Source organism: Epinephelus moara, chromosome 16 (genome assembly GCF_006386435.1).
Source record: "Epinephelus moara isolate mb chromosome 16, YSFRI_EMoa_1.0, whole genome shotgun sequence".
NCBI classification, from domain to species: domain Eukaryota; kingdom Metazoa; phylum Chordata; class Actinopteri; order Perciformes; family Serranidae; genus Epinephelus; species Epinephelus moara.
Window position 1 is genome coordinate 35,700,550 of NC_065521.1, and position 20,557 is coordinate 35,721,106.

The window sequence follows — 20,557 nt, forward strand, 5'->3', positions numbered from 1 at the left end:
GCTGATCTGCTCCCAAAAGATGGGCTTTTCTGTCTTTGTTGTGACAGCAGGCTAGCTAAAGAAGCGGCAGTGACAACACCGACACCTTTCAGAAAGGTTCAGAGATTTTCAGCTAGAATTGCTGGGAGCAGCCACACCTTTGATAAAAGACGCTGGGTACGACATTTTTTCTCAAGGCAGCCCCATACGCTCAATCCTCATTGAGAACAATTTAAAAAAGATGCCAACACTGACAGGCACATTACTAATAGGCACGTTAACTGTAAAAATGAGAATATGCAAAAATATTCATTCAAATTGCCTTTATTTTAAATTACACAATCTTAGTTTCACAAGTATGACATGGCCAAAAAAGATCACTTTAAACATGCTGCCTTACCAGATTATTTCAACAGGGCAGGGTTATTACAGGACATGCGATTTCTGGTCAGGATATGGATCGCACATCGGCGGGTCGGGTTGTGGAACTAATTGGTCATATGTGCAGGTGGTGGGGCGGGTGCGGTATTGCACGTCCTGGTTCTGGTTCAGGAGCAGGTCTTTAAAATCAGACCTGGGCAACACTGAGGCTGGCTGGAATGTCATTAGTTTTGCAGATATTTGGTCACACACTGAGGTATTGGACCAATTGAAATAGTGATGTAATGGAGGTCCTAGATTAAATGTCAGGGGTTTACTGAAGTAATTAAGATTCATCCTCGGGGTACCATTGATATTTGTACCATATTTCAAGGCAGTCCATCCAATAGTTCTCAAGACATTACACTAAAAACCAAAAATGTCAACCTCATGGAGTCAGGGATCACTATAGTCAGATAGTATAGTAAGATTCAATATCTGAGGACATGAATGTACAGAACTATCAATCTAATAGTTGTTTAGAAATTTCAGTCTGTGCCAAAAAAGCAGACTGACGGACCAACATTGCCATCCATAGAGCCACATCGCAACAGTAGCTATAAAGAAAGAATAAAGAATGAGAACACTGTAGGTACATGTAACATACTAGACACTGGATATAGTCAGTAGTGATATACTGTAAGACGGTCTATAAAAGGAATGATTACATAGGGCTGCATGAGAAGAAGGAGTGAAGATGTTTTAGATAGATTTCATAGCAAATAATTTATTTAACAATGTTGTAGTCACAGCTGAATAATTTACTCTAAATTCTCAATAGACAGTAAGATATGATGATGTTACTGCACATTATGTAACCGTCAGCATCCAAGCTCCTTTTGCAACAAGTGCCGCAGGGTTGTCCAGGTATGAAAGAAAGTACAACCTGTCCATGAGAAGCCTTTGTGTCACCACTTCCTGAATAATACTTTTTCCATTGATGGGGCTGGAAGTTGCATGACATACAAATGCACACTTTCTGGTCGCATTTCAACACAGACTCTTTTTCATTGCTAATCATTGACACGATTTGAATAGTCATATTATTGTTGGAAGAATCTCCACTTCACACATTAACTCAAGAGGACATCCTTTTGGGTTAAGCAATCCAAAGAGGAGGGCACTAAAAGCTTTAAAAGAGATCTAGAAACTCATTATACAACCAAAAGCGTCCGCAAAACTTCAGAGCTGCATTAACATAATAGTAAAAAATCCTTGGCAGTCTGTTTCACTGAGGTGCGTCTGTCTTTTCTGTGGTCAAGATGTTTGTGGATGAGCGGATCCTGACTCTTTTCAAAAGGAATGCCCATCACACGCTGACCTACTGGAGTGTTTTCTTCAGCTTCGGACTCTGCATCGCTTTCCTCGGACCCACAATTTTGGACTTGCAATGTCAGACAAACTCAACACTAAGTCAGATCACCTGGGTGTTCTTCTCACAGCAGTTCTGCTTGTTGATCGGCAGCTCAATTGGAGGTGTTTTCAAGAGGACGTAAGTATCTTTCCCCCACACTCTGCAACGCAGGTGCATGAATAATCTGAGACCAGCTGAGCATCATTATAACCGTATTCCTGTTCTCTCTTTTTTTTAAAAGGTTGTTCAGTGCTCTATCTGCCTTATTTGTCTCCGCTCTTGTCATCTCTGTAATATTTGCCATCATCCCTCTGTGCAATAATGTTCTCCTGCTTGCCATCGCCATGGCTGTGTCTGGGTTTGCGATGGGCATTATCGACACCATCGCTAACATCCAACTGGTGACCATCTATCAGAGGGACTCGGCTGTTTTCTTACAGGTGAAAAAGCCTGTACCTTATCTTAAGAAATACAGACACAGTAGCCAGTAGCAGATTCAGATGCAATATAAAGTACAGTTTAGATCTGTCTTTCTGTACAATCATGGCAAACATTCAGTAGGTTTATTTTCTTAAGTTATGAGCTAATTATAGAATACAAAACACAGTAAGTCACGTCTCAGGCCTTTGTCTTCTACGTTTTCACAGGCTCTTCATTTCTTCATTGGGTTCGGAGCCCTGGTGAGCCCACTGATTGCAGATCCTTTCCTCTCAGAGACGGGTTGTGGGAATCACACAGGGAACGGGACTGAGATCATGCATCATTTCAGGAACATGCTGAGAAACAGTCCGATTGCAGAGCACAACATAACTCAGAGCCCCCTGCCCCATGAGGGAGGGGAAGAGGAGTCCATTGTGCAATACGCTTTCTGGATCATGGCGCTTATCAATGTAAGACACTTAACAGATGAGGAGAGGAGTTCGTTTTTTCACTAATATTTCAGTAAATAGTTGAAAATAAAAAGTGACGATAATATTTGTGCACCCTCAGCTGCCCGTGCCCATTGCAGTCCTGTTCCTGATGTATCGGGAGCAGCTGATCCCGTGTTGCACCAGCGGCACTCCTCGTCTTCTGGACAAAGATGAACTAGCAATGGAGACCCAGCAGGGGGCAGAGGGCTCAGACGTGGAGCAGAAGGAACATGAAGTTGGAGGTGAAGAAGTGATTGTAATACAGGAGTCTTATTTTAATATAAATTTTGCATACTTTCCCTTTTTTAGTGAGTTCAGATGAAAGAAAAAATCCCAAGAAATGCCATTTTGTGTGCTACAATCTGTCATTTGTGACCTTTCGCTCCGTTACAGGTCATGGGGATATCTTTAGCTGCTGTCAGAATGATAACCTGCGCGGGCTGCCAGTATCCTTCTTTATGATTCATATCCTCGGCGGGATGGTGCTCTTCATGACCGATGGCATTGTGGTGAGTGAGGGGTGCAAACTATAAATAACAGGGCATGCATTTCTCTTAAAATGAAATTTTATGAATGCCTGCAAAGCCTGCTTCACATAAAACTCACAAAGTACGCACATGAAAGAATCTGCCTTTTTATTTTCAGGGTGCATACGCTGGCTTTGTCTACACCTACGCTGTGGCACCACCTATGTTACTGCCTCATAAGACAGCGGGTTACCTGGCAAGTATCTTTTGGGCAGCGATCACTGCTGGACGCCTCCTGTCCATTCCTCTGTCATACCGTTTTCAGCCTGTGAGACTGCTCATGTTCAACCTGGTGAGGCCAATAAAACATTTATAGAGTGGCGTCACATTATAGACGAGACATGCACAATGAAACTAAAAGGTCAAACACCTAATTGATTATACTCTTCCTTTTGTGTTTTTACAGGCAGGTGCTATTGTTACAGTCTTGATGCTGCTTATTTTCTACACCAGCAGCACCTTTCTGTTTGCCGGGACGTGTTTATGTGGGCTCTTCCTTAGCAGCATATTCCCCTGTATGCTGGCCTATACTGAGGACATCCTTGATTATCAGGGTATAATGAAGTGTTTATATTACAATTGTTATACCACAGTAATGGAATCAAAGCAAGGAGAGGAAATTAATCATGCATTTCTTGTTTTGCAGGATGTGCAACATCAGTCCTGGTGACAAGTGCAGGGATGGGAGAGATGGTAATGCAGGTTCTGGTTGGCTCTGTAAGTCTGATGAGTATCTTTATCATTATAGAAAAAAGAGAGAATGTGCAAAAGTAGAGAAATAGGCTTATAATTGCAAAACCAAGCCCGTTGGAGATTTAGATTAGTGTTCAGTAGTTTAATGTTTTCTGTCTCATCCCCAGATTATCCAGACTGAAGGCAGCTACAGCTTCCTGCTGTGTGGAATGATAATCGCCTGCATCGGTTTTATCCTCTTCATTGGTCTCCTGCTGTTCCATCGAATGCACAGAAATTACCTCACAGGTACAGTATCAGCCGGCACCCTCGTACACTGCCGCCTGAGGTTTGTTTTCAATCATTTCACACTCATCACCCCCCCACTCACGCTCCCTCTGCATCCCGACAGGAACGACGAAAAAATCAGCCATGGTGGAGGAACCAGCAACAGAGCAGAATGGATCGGCCAGAACGGAACAGAAAGAGGAGGCAGCTGAGAGCAGCTGAGAGGGGCAGCAGCTGTGTTTTGTCCTTTAGTGGCTACTGTAGGGGATGAAGTATTACAACAATCTATCATCAAAGATGATGGATCAAAGATGTTTTACCAAAGCCTACCAAATGAACATTGTGCCAAAACACTTCTATTATGCTGGAAATTACACAGTACTTGCAAAGAAGATAGAGTGCCACACTGCACTGTTAGAAGTTATAGTTCTAAGTTTTAGGTTGTTTTTCAAATTTCAAATTGTGGATTGGTCTGTTTTATATTGCATCACGGTTTGAAATTTACAATATAAGGATTTTGATTGCCTGTATGATACGTTTAAAGGTCTAATGTGTAGGATTAAGCGGCATCTAGCAGTGAGGCTGCAGATTGCAACCATAGACTGTATGTAAAGCTGGACGACATGACAGCTCCACAAAAGTGAAGCCAGAACATCTTGATCGCCCCCCGGTGGCTGGCTGCAGTAAAGATCAAAAAGCCTGCCCTCTTCATGTTAGTGAATGGGACATGGGCCCAACTAAAAACTCAAAGTACACATCAAATACATTTTTCCCAAAGATGGTTTCTGTCATTTAAGGTAGTTTTTATGAGGCTGCTGTTTGTTTGTGTTTGTTTTTCTGGTAAATTTGGATGTAATTAGTTATTTAATCCCATAAAATGGCAATATAACAACATGATTGACATCTGTATGAGCTGATTGGTGGGCTTGCATTCAGTGGCACTGCTCACGATCGGTCAGACGGGTGTATAGGCGGAAAATTTGATAACACTGACATCACTGCTGTGCAGACTCTAGCTCCGAATGACGTCACTGGAGCAGGGTAGCTGCGGCCATACAGTATCTGGGATATTTTAGCTTCACTAAGTGTAACCAACAGAAATGACCTGCTCTGTATGTAGATATAAACAACTCATGTTAAGGTTACAAAATCAGTAGTTCAGTTTGATTAAATATAAAAAACTTTTATTTTTTATATATATATATATATGCACACTGGACCTTTAAATACTTTTTTCTGTTTTGTTTTTTGGTTGTCATTTTAATTGTATGTAATCATCTGTTGTCATATAACTTAATATGTTTTTGCATATCTAAATATACTTAAATATATATAGACATATGTACATTGAATACTGTATAATATATATTAAAAGAAACAATTATACTGATACGGTGAACATAAGGTTTTGATTGATGCAGACAATTCTGACACCGCATTTTATTACTGCATTAACTGCATTTGACAGCAATGAAAAGAACGTGGAAACATACAACACACATGCAACAATCCAAATGTTTATTTTCTCTGCTTTCAAATTTAACCAGTCAAGGGGACAACCTCTGGTTTTACACTGTTAAGCATCCAACATGGAAGCAAGGACTTTGCATTCAGTGAAGTTGGACTCTGAGAACTAAGAACAAATGTAAAACAGAGTCATCCAGCCTTTAAACGGTTAACCAGTCAATCTATAACCTCAGCTTTAGGGCCAATTGCAACAAGAACAGGAGGGATCAAAGACCAGGCCAGCAGCACATTTCCCAAAGTAGGTTTGGCCATTGCTGCAGCTGTAGAAATGGTTTTTGTTAGTTGGGTCGGGGTACATGCCATTGGCCTTTCCAGAGCAGAACCCGCTGTCCATGCCGCCAGAGTCCCCACTAGAGGAGCTGCCGCTGCTGGAGCCGCCGCTGGAGCTTCCTCCAGAGCTGCCTCCGGAGCTGCCTCCAGAGCTGCCTCCAGTTGTGCTCATACCTGCGATTGGAGGAAGGGGAGTGGCAGGAGGGGCGCAGGCTGAAAACAATAAATTAATTATTTAATTGTTATGTTTTTCCTGAGAACACCTTGAGGATTTCACATTGATCACCACTGATAGAGGTATTTAAAGTCTTACATGCATCATCCAGATTAAGGCCCTTTTTGAGAACATTAATCAGTGGGTATTTTCCCTGGTTGCAGAAAGTGCCCATGTAGTCATCCATGTCAATTGTCCACACCATGGCTCCTCCAAAGTTGCTCTTTTTCAGCCAGTCAACCTACAGACAGCCAGAAGGGGGCGTTGTTGGGAGCATTTTGAGGTCAAAACATAGCAACTTCATCAGAAGACCTTGACACAGTGTTTGCTGATAACTGCAGCATGACCCCTTAAATATAAATAAAAATCTAACACATTGACTCCTGTCACATTATGCGGTAGCACAGAGAGAAAACTTTAACATAATGCTTAATCTAAGTCTTGACAGTTTATGGAGATTGGGAAACATTTTTAGCTCAGAGGTAAATCACAGCAGCCAGCAGATTGGCCTGTCAAACAGTAAAACAAGTATTCTGTGCAGCTCTGCTACCTTGATCTGGAAGCTCTTCATGTTGTCATAGCCCACCCACTGGTTCCCCTTGTAGGCATATGGCACATCCTGGGCCTGGTTCCAAACCTCAGTGGCTCCATCTTTCAAAAAGCCGCAGATCTGTAATTTCACAAAGCAGTGCATTAATGACAGCCTAGGAACTCATTCACTTCTTCATCTGGAGCCTGCACTGTTAAGATAAACCAACCTGCTCTGTTATCAAGCGAACAGAAGAATATTAACTAACACTGAACCAGCATCAACATTCAAGCGTACCTCAAAGTAAGCGAGCTCTCCAGCCTCTTGAGTGTACTTTCCTGGAGTTCCAGCACCAGCAATGGGTGCTCCAACACCGTGGTTGGCAGGGTTCCTCAGAGTGAAGGTGTTGCCATATGTGGGGAATCCAACAATGAGCTTCTCAGCTGGGGCTCCTTGGCTCTTCCAGTAGTTCATGGCATAGTCCTGGAGCAGAGGAATAGGAACAATAAGTGGCTCTGGAGCTATATATCGTCTGTGGATGCTTTAATGTAACTGCAGCATAAAGTGTATTTATAAAAAATGGACATAGCCACCATGACATCACCAATTGGTTTGTGGACTTCCATTACGAAATGTCGAGTTTGGCATTTTGGACATCACCATCTTGGATTTTTTGAGCCAGAGCCAGAGGTGGCCATATTTGGATGAGAGGGTGGAGATAACCCTAACGCTAGCCGCTAGCTGGGTTAGCATGGTGAATTTACAGCTATGGTTAACTGCAATATTAGTAATGCTAATTTTAAGTAGCAAAAAACAGGCTTAACACCAATAAAATAAAATGTACTTACTGTAAAAAGTGAATATCCGACTGCTAAGAGGGTCTTAGAGTACAACCAAATGTAGAAGAGGACTTTATAATAAACACCCATGACCTGTAAACACACTAAAATAGTAACAGCCACTGTTACGCCTACACTGCAAATCTGGGGTTTCGTCATGGCTGTGTTACCTAAGCAACATTGTCATCGTGATAGCAATTTGACTAGCAAAAATGTAAACGGGTAAGTTATATAAAAACTCACCCCCATATAGTTGTCATGAACGGGGAAATTAGCAATAGAGACTAAAGCCTTTTTTTGTACCAGGCAATGTTCGTACATTTTCCTACGAAAAGTAATGCACTCTAATTCGTACGTCTTACGTAAATATGAAACAGTAATTTGTGTATATTGCATGTATTTGAGAAGGCTGCGCTTACATCAATCAATTCAATGATGGGAGCAAAAAATATATAAGGGAGCAATACTGCGAGGTCTGAGGTCAGAGTTGTGGATGGGTCAAAAAACATAGGACTGCCCCTGGGAGACCAGTGTTCAAAACTGTGTGAACTTTAAGTCATTTTAAGGTGCGTCCTCACCATGTTTCTTTTTAAAAATTTTATCATGGTAACTTTATGGGCATTACCTAACCTCTGTAACTTTATATCAGGCAGCCAGTGTAACTTTATGTGAAGTATGCATGTCATTTGTGGGGCACTAATTCGTAGGATATCATACAAACCATTGTGTAGGGATATGCCGCTGTAATTTGGTTTTTCTTTCGTAAACTTGGGCATTTTAAGATAGGGACTGACTCGCTCTTGGAGCCAGCCTCAAGTGGCTATGTGTGGAACTGCAGTTTTTGGCTCTTCTGCTTGGGCTTCATTTTGCAGCCTCGGAGATTGTCGCTTAAGTTGCAGATAAAACTTGCAGACAGTAGGTGTATTATGCAGACAAGTCCAGTTTTGGTAACTCTGTTGTTGTGCTGTATGATGATATTCAAGCACTTACGATATTGAAATAGATGAAGCCACCCTGGTCCTCAGGGCCTCTGAACAGGGGACTGCACTCGCCGGTCATGGGGTCCCAAGAGCCATGGAAGTCATAGGTCATGATGTTGAGCATATCCAGGCTCCTGGGTGTGGAAAACAAGAGAGGAAGCGGTTACCATGGCAACATTAACAAGCTTAATCATTTAGACTGAAAGGGTGATATTCATATTTGCTTTATTTGACTATGACCCGTTATGTTGCTGTCGGTAAGACTGGACACGCCACAAATATTGCTCCAAGTACTTACTGGCCAAGCTTGGGAATCTGATAAGCAGACTCAATGGTGGCTTTTCCAGCCGACAGAGCAGCAGACATCAGAAGACGAGCCTTGTTGCTCTGCTTGGCCTCGTTCTCAAAGGCAGCTCTCATCTCCTGTTGAATGTCAACAGATATAAAATATTTAGTGTTAACTGAACTCCAGAATTCATAATCCATGATTTGTAACATGGTCAGGTTGTGAGTTATTTTGCTTTTATGTATATTTTATTCAGCGCAGGGCACTGTGGAAACCCCACGGGGATTTATTGTGGCCCTAAAAATTCAAGGCAAGCTTGAACGCTTATATGTGCTATCAGGTATGAAATTATTTAAAAGGTACTGAGAAAAAAACAAACAGTAAAGCAGACTTGGCAAACAAACCTCCAGGAAAACAGAGTAGTACTGCTTATCCTGATAAGAGCCTCCTCTGTTGGCTGGATACTCCCAGTCAATGTCAAGCCCATCAAACTCATACTTCCTCAGGAATGTGATGACGGAGTTGATGAAGGTCTGGCGGTTGGCAGAGCTCAACACCATATTTGAAAATCTAATGTGGGAACAGAAGTATTAAAATAGAAGACATCCACTATTTAGAGTGCCAAGACTGCAGATATCTGAAGATGATCTCACCCTGTAGAGCCAAAGTTCCATCCTCCAACAGACAGAAGAGTCTTCAGGTTTCCATTCCTACCAAGAAATGAGACGTTTTACACTGCAGTGAAAGTTAAAAACACTCCTACTTTTCTAACTGCACGTTATAAGTAAAACTGTATTGTTCTTTGCAGGTGATATTCAAGAGGAAATAATTAGATGACTCCATTATAACTCACAAGATTCACAGACAAAACAACTGTCCTATACTAAACACATTTTCCAAACAAATATAACATGCTAACATTATTAGCACAGGCCTATGGCATTTTACACTGTATGAATTAGCCTGTATGAATTAGCCTATATGAAGCCATGATAAATCACACACAAGACTTAAAATGCTATTTTTGTGGAGGCTTTATTGTCTTCACAATTTATTGAATCTTATCAGTGAAATTAAATTGAATAAAAGCTTTGTTTCCAATGGTTTCAGCTTACAAAAATAGACAGGAGGTCTGCGTCACCGCAACATTTCTGGGGCGGTGCACATCAGGCTAGGGTGTAGACTCTATGTCTACGCAGAGCCTACGCCATAGGTACAGCATCGAGTCAAAGTATAGTAGAATTCCGACTTCCGCTAAATTTATTGTGAGGAAACAACTGGCATGTGTCATGATCCAGGGTTTTTTCATGTGGAGTCTTATCTCTAGGATTTTGTTTGTGTTTTCTGTATGTATTCTTCCTCGTTTCATGTTTATTCATGTTTAAGCTGTTTCCTGTTTATTTTGTAGATTCACTCCCTATATGTTATGTCTGCATTTATTTCCTATCTTTGTGTCTTTTCCCACCTTAGTATTTGTCAGCCCCATCCTGATTAGTTTCACTCACCTGTTCCTATTCCCCCAGTTAGTTCCTTTCCCTCATTTACCCAGCTACACACCTGCCTGCGTTGGCCTCTTTAGTCGTTCCCTGTTCCTGAGTTTTTCCCAGCCTGTGAGCTTCCTGCGTGTTCTTCTGCCTCATCACTTTATTCCCCTCACCTGAGCTCCTCCAACCGTTTTTCTCCACCTGCACTTCATCCCCTCGTCAGACTAGTTTGTATTTAAGTCCTGGTTTTCAGTTCAGTCTTTGTTGGATCCTTGATTTTGGTTGTGTGATGTTCAGTTGCTGTTTCCTTAGAATAAAGAGTGATCGTTCCGTGTTTCTGTGGTCTGCTGCCTCCTGGGGCACCACTGGAAACAGACTTTTTAAGTTACTCACTTGTTCTTCAGGGCGTTGAATTGACCGTAAAGCTCCACATCGTTCCACTCATAGGTTGCCAGCTGGTTGTTCTTAATGGTGGCGAAGGCATACAGGAGATGGGTACACAGGCAGGGGTCAATGTCAGTGGGCATATAAATGGTTGGAGGTGGTCTGTACTGCGCCCAGTTTGTGAAGTAGCATGACAGGATATAAGATGAGCCTGTGATTCAAGAGAAATGTATTATTAACGGATCAGATGCGCACTGCAACTCAATTTCTGACCATAAAAAGAAATTCAAGCATGCACACTGTATCATATATTCATAGATTGCTTACCAAGCTGCGCGTGCAGCAGCAGGGCCAGAGCTGTAAAATTAAGTCACATGTTATCTTTGAGCAAAACAACATTTACTGGAAAAAGTGCTCAGAATTGCCTGCTGAAAATGGATGCAATATGCTGTATATCCAAATCCTGGAAAAAGCAATTACCCGGAGACCATGTGCAGCACATACAAGAGAGACACTGACTTACCCGTCACAAACAGTACTTTACCCATGACTACCTTGTACAAGGAGGTCATCGAACAGGTGCACTCACTTTTATATACTCCTAGTTTGCTCAGACTTGTGGGACATCTGCCAAAAATGTGTTTATTCGCAAAAGATTGTTGCAGGGAGATTATCAAATGTGCTCACGTAAGGAGTAATATGTGATTACTTATCACACTTCAAGGCATGTTCTCCACAGACACACTTTCTCCTTGTGTGAAGGACTCATTTATCCAAACTAAACATAATCCAAAGCAAACACAATGCAGAAAACGTGCCTCGGGCTTGTTTTAAAAGTAACACAAAAACAACCAAAAGAATTTGTTGCAAATGTTTGTTTTGGATGTAGATACAGAATATTTTTCCAATTAGGCCTGACCTGCCAAAAGTGTAATAAATATCCTCATATTAGACAGAAAAACATTTAAATGTTTAAAGTGAATAATCTATGCATGCACGGCAAAACAGGAGGAAAGACAGATGTTTGTTGATTTGACTAAAGTGCATGAATCTGTGATATCTTATCAAATATGCCTTTCATGTCGCGTGGTAAATTTACTGTCTCTGTTCAGCGGTGACATCAAACATTAGAAGTCAGCTCACATAAACAACAGGCAAAATTGCCTTTGAAAAACTACTTAGAGCGCAGATATGTGATGATAAATATGTCTGACAACTCTAATCATGCCGAAAAGAGGATCGTGATGTCACGAAGAGGGATTTGCATTAAAATCAAAAGCATTCACAAAGCAAATGGAGAACTTATCTAATCATTTTGCCTCCATTATAATGTGGCCTCCTTTATCTTTAAAGGTTTAGGTAATGTTTAAAGAAAGATATGCTGGTGTCAGTGGAAAACACCTTGGCTGAGCTGAAGCCAGAGGTAATGCCATTTGCTTTTCCAGCACAAGCCTATCTGCTTCTCATGGCGGGGCCCAAAAATGGAAAAAGACGTCAAACAAATGTCGAGTTGACATTCATTTACCCACTGATTTTCTTACTTTAAAGTGAAAAACAGTCTAATTTAGGTTTTATCCAAGGTCATTTCATCATATCAGGAACGCTTAAGGTTTTTTTCCCCCCTGAGGTGCAAATCAAAGACTAATCTGTCATAAATGAAGTTAAATTTTACATCTGCTCGGTGACCTCATCAAACAGCAGCCTGAATATTCACAAACTTAAATTTAGTTTCATGAAAAGTGGCAGAGGCTATTTTGTATACATGTTTCTCTGTGGTGTAGTGGCAGCTGATGAGGTGGGTGCACAACTTGGTAGATGAAGTGGGTGTACTCTCCTGCATATTCCAATGTTATTTTGGCTCATAGGTGGGTATACTCTGTACACCTGTGTATACCCTCCACTGCACCACTGATGTTTCTGTGCCATCAGCTAAAGCTATCCCATGCATGGGTTGAATGGACTCAATGAGCCGCAGTTATAAAGGTTTTGAAAAACACATTTGTGCCTGCGGGTGTCGTAACCTTCATGCTGCTTACTTACTCAGCACCAGTGCATGTGTCACCATCTTAGTTCTGTTTTTTTCCTATGTGGGCTGACCTTAAAGGCCGTTAGCGTCATTCCAGCTTCCTCATAAACTCAGAGAGAGAAGTTCACACCCTGTAATAAAAAGTAATGTTTCAAAATATGGTGCGTGAAGCTCGGGGTGATCGTGCTTAGAAAACACATGTCAGCCCACCTACAAGGGAACCTCTGCTCCATGACACAATCAGCTGAGATTACACAACAATAATACCTCTCGCCTTGTGATGTTTGTTATGTAAATATTTCCCCAGCTATTATTCCAACATCTACATGTATTTTTTACATTTTTTATTGTATTTTTGGGAAGGGGCAGATCCCCCTCAAGATATTGATAAAAATATAAACAAATAAAAATTGCTATGCCCTTACTGCCAACCCTGCACTGCTGCCTGAAATAATTATAGCCAATTTAATCACAATCATAAATATGCGAAACAAATTGCCATTATTATTGCTCCTGAATTAAAAATATGTTCTCATGCAGTTGTGCTTGTTGCTTGCGCAAGTGGCCTTGCTGTACACCAACAGAGGCCATTGCTCAACTGCTGCTGGTACAATCTATGTCAAACACTATACTGTCACTTACATTTAAATGTATTAAAACGTGTAAAACAAAAAGATGAGTGTTACAGTTACATCCATGTTGCGCTGCATGTGTAATTTATGTAGACAGCAGTAGCTTTCATTTCATTGCTTAATCGTATAGTATACTGAATATCTGTTCGTGCATATGATAAATAATATTAAATATAAGCTAACAGGGAATTTGTTTTAGTTTTTAATACGTTTTTAATTTTTTCCAGGGGTGTGAGGGCGACCCCCCAGTAGATTTGGTCCCCTCCAGTGTTGAGTCCATGGCTACCACCTTGCATCACCAATTAATTTTGGACTGAAATCATTTAAATTCACACAAATTTATTAACAAAAACAGATAGAGAACAGTACATATACAATTCATAAGAAATGATGTGGATGTGAAATGGGACTCCCTGATAAACTATCGAAAGCTTGAGAACAGGGGCCCAGACATGAAGCAAACTGTATTTTAAAATGTGTTTATGAGCACATGAAAACCCTGCGCTACTACGCTTTATACTGGACATTGTCACCTCCAGCCCTCTCATGCATAGTTAGACAACATAGGACAATTAACAAGGCACTCCATTTCATGACCACTCTGCACTGAGTGGCAATCAGCACCACTTATTTATTCTGTATGTAATGCTCACTAGGATGTGATATTCATTGACACGTTTGCACCTATTAGTCGCCAGTATGCCAATGTTACACTTGAATGTGTGTGAGGAAGACTTAAAAATATTTGTTGGTTGATATTAAAATTACTATAACAGAGCAATTTGTTAGCTGTCACTAAGAAAAAGTAATTAATAGAGATCAAGATGACGTTAAACTTAAACATGAAAGACTACATATAGTCGACTCACGTCTGCAGGACTGAACAGAAAGCAGCACAGTCAAACGCTGTGAATGTGATATGCACATGAAATACTGAAGCCTGTGGAAAAAAAAAATCTGAGAGCATAATCTTTTATGATAATACACGGCATCAGTTACATCATTATTACACCATTAAAAATATACATTGGCGCAAAAGGGCAAAGAATCAAATTAGATGAACGGAAGCCTGAGGAAACACTCATACAAATGCAATGGATGTGAAGCAATGGGGCAAAAAATAATATTGTTTTTCCCACAGCAAATGATAGACAGGAAGACTGCTGTAATGCACAATTGTGAAAAACTAAAAATGCTGCAACACTCGTATTTGATATTCTTCATTTAATCTTTGTTCCCCTTCATCTCTCTTGAGAAACACTCTTGACGAAGGTCCAGAGGCATGGGCGGATTATGAGAGAATGGGACCCTGAGCCACCTCACACTTCACTACAGGAGCAAAACACACAGTTGTTGTTGTTTTGTGTCTCTTTGTAGTTCAGCATCTTTTTGTGGTTTGTGTCTCTTTGTAGTTCAGCATCTTTTTGTGGTTTGTGGCTCTTTGAGGTCATTTTGCATCAGTTAGGGGTATATTTGTGTCTTTTTTGGTTGTATGATTTCTATTTGTTACTCGTTTTGTGTATCTTTGTAGTTCCTTTTCATCCCTTTAAAGTCATTTTGAGTCTCCTTGATGAATATTTGAGTCTTTTTTGGTCGTTTTGTTTCTTTCTGTGGTTCTTCTGTGTCCCTTTGTAGTTCCTTTGCATGTTTTTATTGTGGTTTTGTGTTTCTTTAAATGTCATTTTGTGTCTGTTAGGGTTGTATTTGTGTATTTCTTGGTCATTTGGTTTCTCTTTGCAGTTCTTCTGTCTTTCTTTGTAGTCATTTTGTTACTCTTTGATGTATATTTTAGTCTTTTCTGGTCGTTTTGTGTCCATTTGTAGTTCCTTTGAATGTTTTTGATGTCGTTTTGTGTTTCCTTAAAGGTCTTTTTGTATCTGTTAGGGCTATATTTGTGTCTTTTTGGTTGTTTTGTGTCTCTTTCTAGTTCCTGTGCATTCCTTTGTGGTCATTTTTTTACACTTTCAATTCATTTTGTGTGTCTTTAAAGTATAGTTTAGTTGTTTTGTGTCTCAATTTGTTCTTTTATGTTTCTTTGTATGTCTTTGTTGTCATTTTGTGTTTCTTTGAGGTATATTTGTTGCTCTTTGTGGTCATTTTGAGTCCCTTCCAGGTTGGTACATGTTAATTTGAGTGACATTTTGCAGCTGAAAGCCAGCAGACCCCTGACACTTTGGGCCCCGGTAGGTTCGTTCAGTAGCCCATCTATGTCCAGAAGAACTGAAATGTTAGGTGGGAAGGAAAACTGTGTGCTGGCATCACTGCAGGGAGACCTTACGCTCTTTCAGTTCCCCATGGACTGGGTCACAGTTTCGACCATCATGAATGATTGGCGCTCACACTGGGCTTTACCTATTCACAAGAGAAGTGAAATAACCTGGGAATCTTCAAGGCATGAAGACTGCGCTGTCACTGGGTCTCATGAGTTAATATGCAAGTTACATTAATGGGGACATAAATGTGGCCACTGCAGAGTCAAGAGTCAAAACATGCTTGACGAAGGTCCAAAGGGGCCGAAACGTTAGTATGATTTATAAATTGTGATGCTGAGCAAAAGCAGTGAGCAGAATTTTCTTCTCTCAAGACTCCAGTGATACTTTTCAAAGCACCTGTATCTGAGACAGCTGGATGTGCAGATATCTCCTTTTAAAAATGACCTTCATCTTTATAAAATAAACAAAAGAAAATGATAGATCCCAAGATTATTGGCACTGTACTGAACTATTGTGTCCTCTGACAGTCTGGTCTTTAGTGCCACCTGCTGTTTAAGTAAGTAAACCAGCCCTACAGTCCCCAGTCTACAGTATCCCACACAGATGGACAACATACGCAGGAGAAACATTCACGTACTGTAGGATCTCAGCACAATAAAACCCATACAAACACAAGCCTACGCAAATAAACATTGCAGAAACACCATCAACCACCTAATTACATAACCTGACCACATGGGAGAAATAAGGGGAAGCTTCTAAACGTTGCACACTTCGCTTCTGCTTCACATTCTTGTCTCCATTCCCACCATGAGGACCTCAGGGATATCTCTTGGCTTCTTCAATGGTAATAGCAGCTTTTTAAAAATACTGTATCTGTGTAATGGCAACTTGAAAAGAACAGTTAACTTATGTTTTTCACATTTTGCAGCTCCAGTTTTCTGTCTCTTCTGGCTAACAAAGCACGCAGTGGACTCAGCCAAGCTGTCGGCTCCAGAGGTGGTAACAGGAGTGATAGGAGGATCTGTGACAGTCCATTGCCAGTATGACCATCAGTTCAGAAACTACTCAAAGTACTGGTGCAAAGGACAGATATATGAGGCATGTAAAATAGTGGTGAAGACACCCAAGATGCGATATAGTGAAAGACACTCCATTGCAGATGACAAGGAGGCAGGAGTCTTTACTGTGACTATGACTTCTCTCAGGGAGAGTGATAAAGATAAGTACTGGTGTGTCATCGCCAGACATGGAAGGAACACCCACACTGGTGTCAGGCTGCGCATCTCTGACACAGGTATGCTTCACGTCATCATGTTATTGTTTGTTTTTGTAGTTGTTGCTATGTTCTTAAAGCTTTTATAGAAATAACCTTCAGTCATATGTGTTGCAAATGTCTGAAAAAATCATGCTCTTCCTCCTCATAGGCCTTCTAATGGCATTTGCTAGAATCTACCACATGTGAAAGAAAGCAACCAATCAAAGCCGAGGAGTCTCAAACGCAGCTGTCAATTATCTCAATTACTGCTTGTGAACTGTGGTCAAACTGTCAAACTAGGCAGCAGTGATCAAATATGAATAAGGATTCTGTTGTCGGAAACTTATTTTAGTGTACTGTTTAGCTGTAAAATGAGAGTTTGATCTAACTGTGGGCGGTGCTTTATTTTGACTCTACTCTTTTCCATGCAGCAGCCAGGTCACAAAGTTTCTCATTTTACAGCTAAACAGTACACTAAAATATGTCTCTGAAACACTTCCGGTGAGAAATAGGCAATGCAGTAACAAAATCTCAATTCATATTTGATCAGCGCTGCCTCGTTTGACAGTTTGACTGCAATTCACAGGCAGTGATTGACAGCTGCGTTAGAGACTCCTCGGCTCTGATTGGTTGTTTGTATTCAGTCGCTGTGGATTCTTGGAAATGCCATTAGGAGCAGTGAGAGGAAGTAGAGGAACATGATTTTGATCTGTCTCATGTACCATTGTTTGTATATAGACAAACATGACAACATGAACATTCCAGATGGATCCCTGTGTACTTCCTGTTGGAATGTTTTGCAGCTGACAGGAAGTAAACATGGACCCAAGCTGTTGCTTAGCAATGCTATTCCAGTGAAATGCCCATTTCACAATGTTTACAATAACTTGCAGGTAAAGAATCTCCACATCGTGTATATAGAATGAAACAACGCTGCCTCAGTTGGTTTGCTTTTAGCCATAAAAAAAAAGGCTCACCTAAAAAAAATCTATATCATTTTAAGTGCACGTTATATTTAGAATATTCACACCACTTTACCATGGCCTCTCTGATGGGGAACTGAAGCTGTTACCTCAAAGCCACCAGACTCCACTTACAAACACAATCATTTTAGAACACGTGTTGCTGGTCTACCGCTGCCTCCATCAGTTAGTGTGAAGGTAAAGTGGTAAAAAATATACAGCAATGCATTGCTTAGCTTCTGTGCCAGTAGATTTGGTTTATCAAAGACACAAGCAAAGCAACACAGTACATAAAATAAGCAGAGCAGAAACAGCCAACAAGTCGGACCACCGTGTTTAACTATATATAGTCTTTAAACGTTACAGTTATGGCAGAATATGACAACAGAATTACAAATTGCATGTGTAGATTTATGTAAAATTGCAATTGTACATAAATCTACATACATTACATACATTTTACATATATCAGAAGTGTTTATGTGACATCACAGTGATTCGGTCTATAGTGACAGTTTCATCAAATATGATCAAAACTTTTTTTTAAGTTACCAACTGTAGCTTCAGAACACCATGTTTTTCACTCCAAAATCAAACAAACAAAAAAATTAAAATTAATCATTTAACTCATTTATTTTTTCACTGGGTGTAAAACCATTTGAAACCTTGTTTAGGCCATCATATATATATTCAAATAAAAACCTCACGCAAAATAAATTCATATTACAGTAGGTTGCAGTCCGTTAATGGGACAGAAGGTTAAATAATTTTTGATTTGATATGGCGAGTCAAAACAAATTCAGTTAATAAATACTGGGCCCATATGATTGTCAGTAGTATATAAACATAGTTTCTAGTAGATGGGGTTGATCTGTCAGTAAATGAAATTAATGACTTTTAATGCAAAGTATTCCTTTCCACAGTGATAACAACAACCGCTGCCACCACAACGGCCAAAACACCTGAACAAGATGAAATAAGGTGAGAAGAGCCTACATGGATAATATACTGTAATTTACATATTGTCATTCAGTGAAATATAAATAAATTATTAATATAATTGAATGAATAAATATGTGAAATTAAATGCCACTAACAAAAGTAATTCTAATCCCCAATTTCTTTCTGTTCCAACCAGTTGGTGGGCGACTCTACGTTGGATCCTCGTTGTTTTAATGTTATGTTGTTTGGTGTCGACACACGTCATTGTGTGGAGGATAAAGGCTGCAGGGAAAACACAGCTGCAACATGAAGTTCAATATCAGAACACAAACATCTATGCTTGAAAGTCATGGGTGAATTATAAACTTATTCATGCAGCAGCTACAAAACTATTCCTCCAGTGGAAATTCTATCAGTGTGTGAATTAAACAAAGAACTGAACCAAGTGGAAAAAGTGGCTTTCAGGCTCTTTTTCCTTTGGTATCTGAATGATTAAAACGTAATTAATTTCAGTGGCAGGGCCTGAGATAACTTTGGGTCCAAATTTAAAATATCCAATCATGTTAAAATTAGCACCTCTGGAGAAGAGAGGCTTTTGGGTTTTATTTAATTTATTTGCAGAGCTTATAATGACCATCATAGAGGTTGATATTCTTTTAGGTGTAACCTTCAGTTTCACACATAAATGTCTTAAATGTTATAAATGTCAACTCTTGTCCAAAGCATGGACAAATAAGGAAGTTGAACGGTGGTGATATTGTGTTCTGTTATTATACAAGGGGAAGACAAAGGGGCTTTTTGGTAAGTCTTGTGAGATACCAAACAGCTGAGATGAAGTGTTTGTCTCATTGTGCAAACTGGTAACTTCCAGTTACAACAAGAGCTAGATTACATTTAAATTCCTCAGAATATGTGATAGAGGAAGTGGCAATTTATTGGTTGATTTTGTAATGTAGTATTAATTTCAGGGTTATTGTATTGTGTTCTACAGGTTTTCATATTTTTCTGTATGTAATGAACTGTATGTATATAAATGCAAAAACACAAAGAACATGTCTGATACTCAAATCTCTTAATTTCTCTCATGTATCTCTGTTAAATCTAAATCTAACAATCGTCTTGTTAAGATACAGAAGGGCTGTGAAGACCTGTAGATGCAGTTTGGAAGAGGTGGCTTAGTTTCAGGTGAGGATGCAAGCCAAGGTGTGGGGGATTTAGGAGGTGATGTCACCACTTCTGCTGCAGGAATTCTCTGGCATGAACTCCCGTCAAGACAGCCACCATAACCAGAGACAGCTAGCTTTCAAAATAAAAGCACAAGAGGGAAACGTGAAGACTGTAAATAAACAGTGGTGGAAGAAGTACTCAGATCTTTAACTCACGTAAACGCAGCAAAACCACTGTGTAAAAATACTGTGTAATAAGTAAAAGTCATTATGCAGAATGGCCCATTGGCCCATGCATTGATGTGTGAGCATCAGTAATGTTGCAGCTGGTAAAGTTGGGGCTAATTTCATCTACTTTATATAGTGCCAGGTAGCTTAATACATAATTATACATCATTATTTATAAGTTAATTTATATTTTGTAATAATAATTTGAACTTACTTGAAGTAATCACTAACTATGTCTATAAATAGTGGAATTAAAAAGTATAATGTTGGCCCTCAAAATGCAGTGTAGTATTAAGTAGTAAATGTGCATAATAATCATTAAATTAACATCTTCATCTATCTCTACCTGCAGTGATGGGGAGTAACTAGTTACATGTAATATATATATAATATATATTATAAATGTAATTGCAATCACTTACAATTACTGAGAAAAAATATGCAAATAAATTACAGTAACTAATCA

General features: G+C 39.9%; 3 protein-coding genes across 3 annotated transcripts; 2 read left to right on the forward strand and 1 right to left on the reverse strand.

Annotated features, from left to right (window-relative positions):
• Positions 1-1,594: 1,594 nt before the first annotated feature.
• LOC126402393 (major facilitator superfamily domain-containing protein 4B-like) lies at positions 1,595-5,541 on the forward strand. Its single transcript, XM_050064309.1, has 10 exons — positions 1,595-1,891; positions 1,995-2,193; positions 2,401-2,643; positions 2,744-2,906; positions 3,058-3,173; positions 3,310-3,483; positions 3,598-3,745; positions 3,838-3,908; positions 4,052-4,172; positions 4,276-5,541. Exons 1-10 carry the CDS (start codon positions 1,662-1,664, stop codon positions 4,371-4,373), a joined length of 1,563 nt encoding a protein of 520 aa, XP_049920266.1. The 5' UTR covers positions 1,595-1,661; the 3' UTR covers positions 4,374-5,541.
• Positions 5,542-5,673: 132 nt separating this feature from the next.
• On the reverse strand, positions 5,674-11,212 carry LOC126402394 (acidic mammalian chitinase-like). Its single transcript, XM_050064310.1, has 11 exons — positions 11,188-11,212; positions 10,992-11,021; positions 10,674-10,875; positions 9,450-9,506; positions 9,201-9,366; positions 8,809-8,933; positions 8,521-8,644; positions 6,989-7,174; positions 6,713-6,832; positions 6,262-6,403; positions 5,674-6,161 (listed from the first exon to the last, which is right to left on the reverse strand). Exons 1-11 carry the CDS (start codon positions 11,210-11,212, stop codon positions 5,854-5,856), a joined length of 1,485 nt encoding a protein of 494 aa, XP_049920267.1. The 3' UTR covers positions 5,674-5,853.
• Positions 11,213-16,173: 4,961 nt separating this feature from the next.
• On the forward strand, positions 16,174-19,735 carry LOC126402402 (CMRF35-like molecule 3). Its single transcript, XM_050064322.1, has 4 exons — positions 16,174-16,382; positions 16,467-16,832; positions 18,679-18,736; positions 18,894-19,735. The coding sequence occupies exons 1-4, from the start codon at positions 16,346-16,348 to the stop codon at positions 19,039-19,041; spliced, it is 609 nt and encodes a 202-aa protein (XP_049920279.1). The 5' UTR covers positions 16,174-16,345; the 3' UTR covers positions 19,042-19,735.
• Positions 19,736-20,557: the final 822 nt, after the last annotated feature.

Excerpts from the sequence above, each read along its gene's own strand:
- LOC126402394 (XM_050064310.1), bottom strand. The coding sequence starts at position 11,212 with ATGGGTAAAGTACTGTTTGTGACGG. Across the intron at positions 8,645-8,808 it reads CAGATTCCCAAGCTTGGCCA|GAGCCTGGATATGCTCAACA; the intron begins GTAAGTACTTGG and ends TTCCACACCCAG. Across the intron at positions 6,833-6,988 it reads GAGAGCTCGCTTACTTTGAG|ATCTGCGGCTTTTTGAAAGA; the intron begins GTACGCTTGAAT and ends GTGAAATTACAG.
- LOC126402393 (XM_050064309.1), top strand. The coding sequence starts at position 1,662 with ATGTTTGTGGATGAGCGGATCCTGACTCTTTTCAAAAGGAATGCCCAT. Across the intron at positions 2,194-2,400 it reads ACTCGGCTGTTTTCTTACAG|GCTCTTCATTTCTTCATTGG; the intron begins GTGAAAAAGCCT and ends ACGTTTTCACAG. Across the intron at positions 3,484-3,597 it reads GACTGCTCATGTTCAACCTG|GCAGGTGCTATTGTTACAGT; the intron begins GTGAGGCCAATA and ends GTGTTTTTACAG.
- LOC126402402 (XM_050064322.1), top strand. The coding sequence starts at position 16,346 with ATGAGGACCTCAGGGATATCTCTTGGCTTCTTCAATG. Across the intron at positions 16,383-16,466 it reads ATCTCTTGGCTTCTTCAATG|CTCCAGTTTTCTGTCTCTTC; the intron begins GTAATAGCAGCT and ends CACATTTTGCAG. Across the intron at positions 18,737-18,893 it reads CCTGAACAAGATGAAATAAG|TTGGTGGGCGACTCTACGTT; the intron begins GTGAGAAGAGCC and ends TGTTCCAACCAG.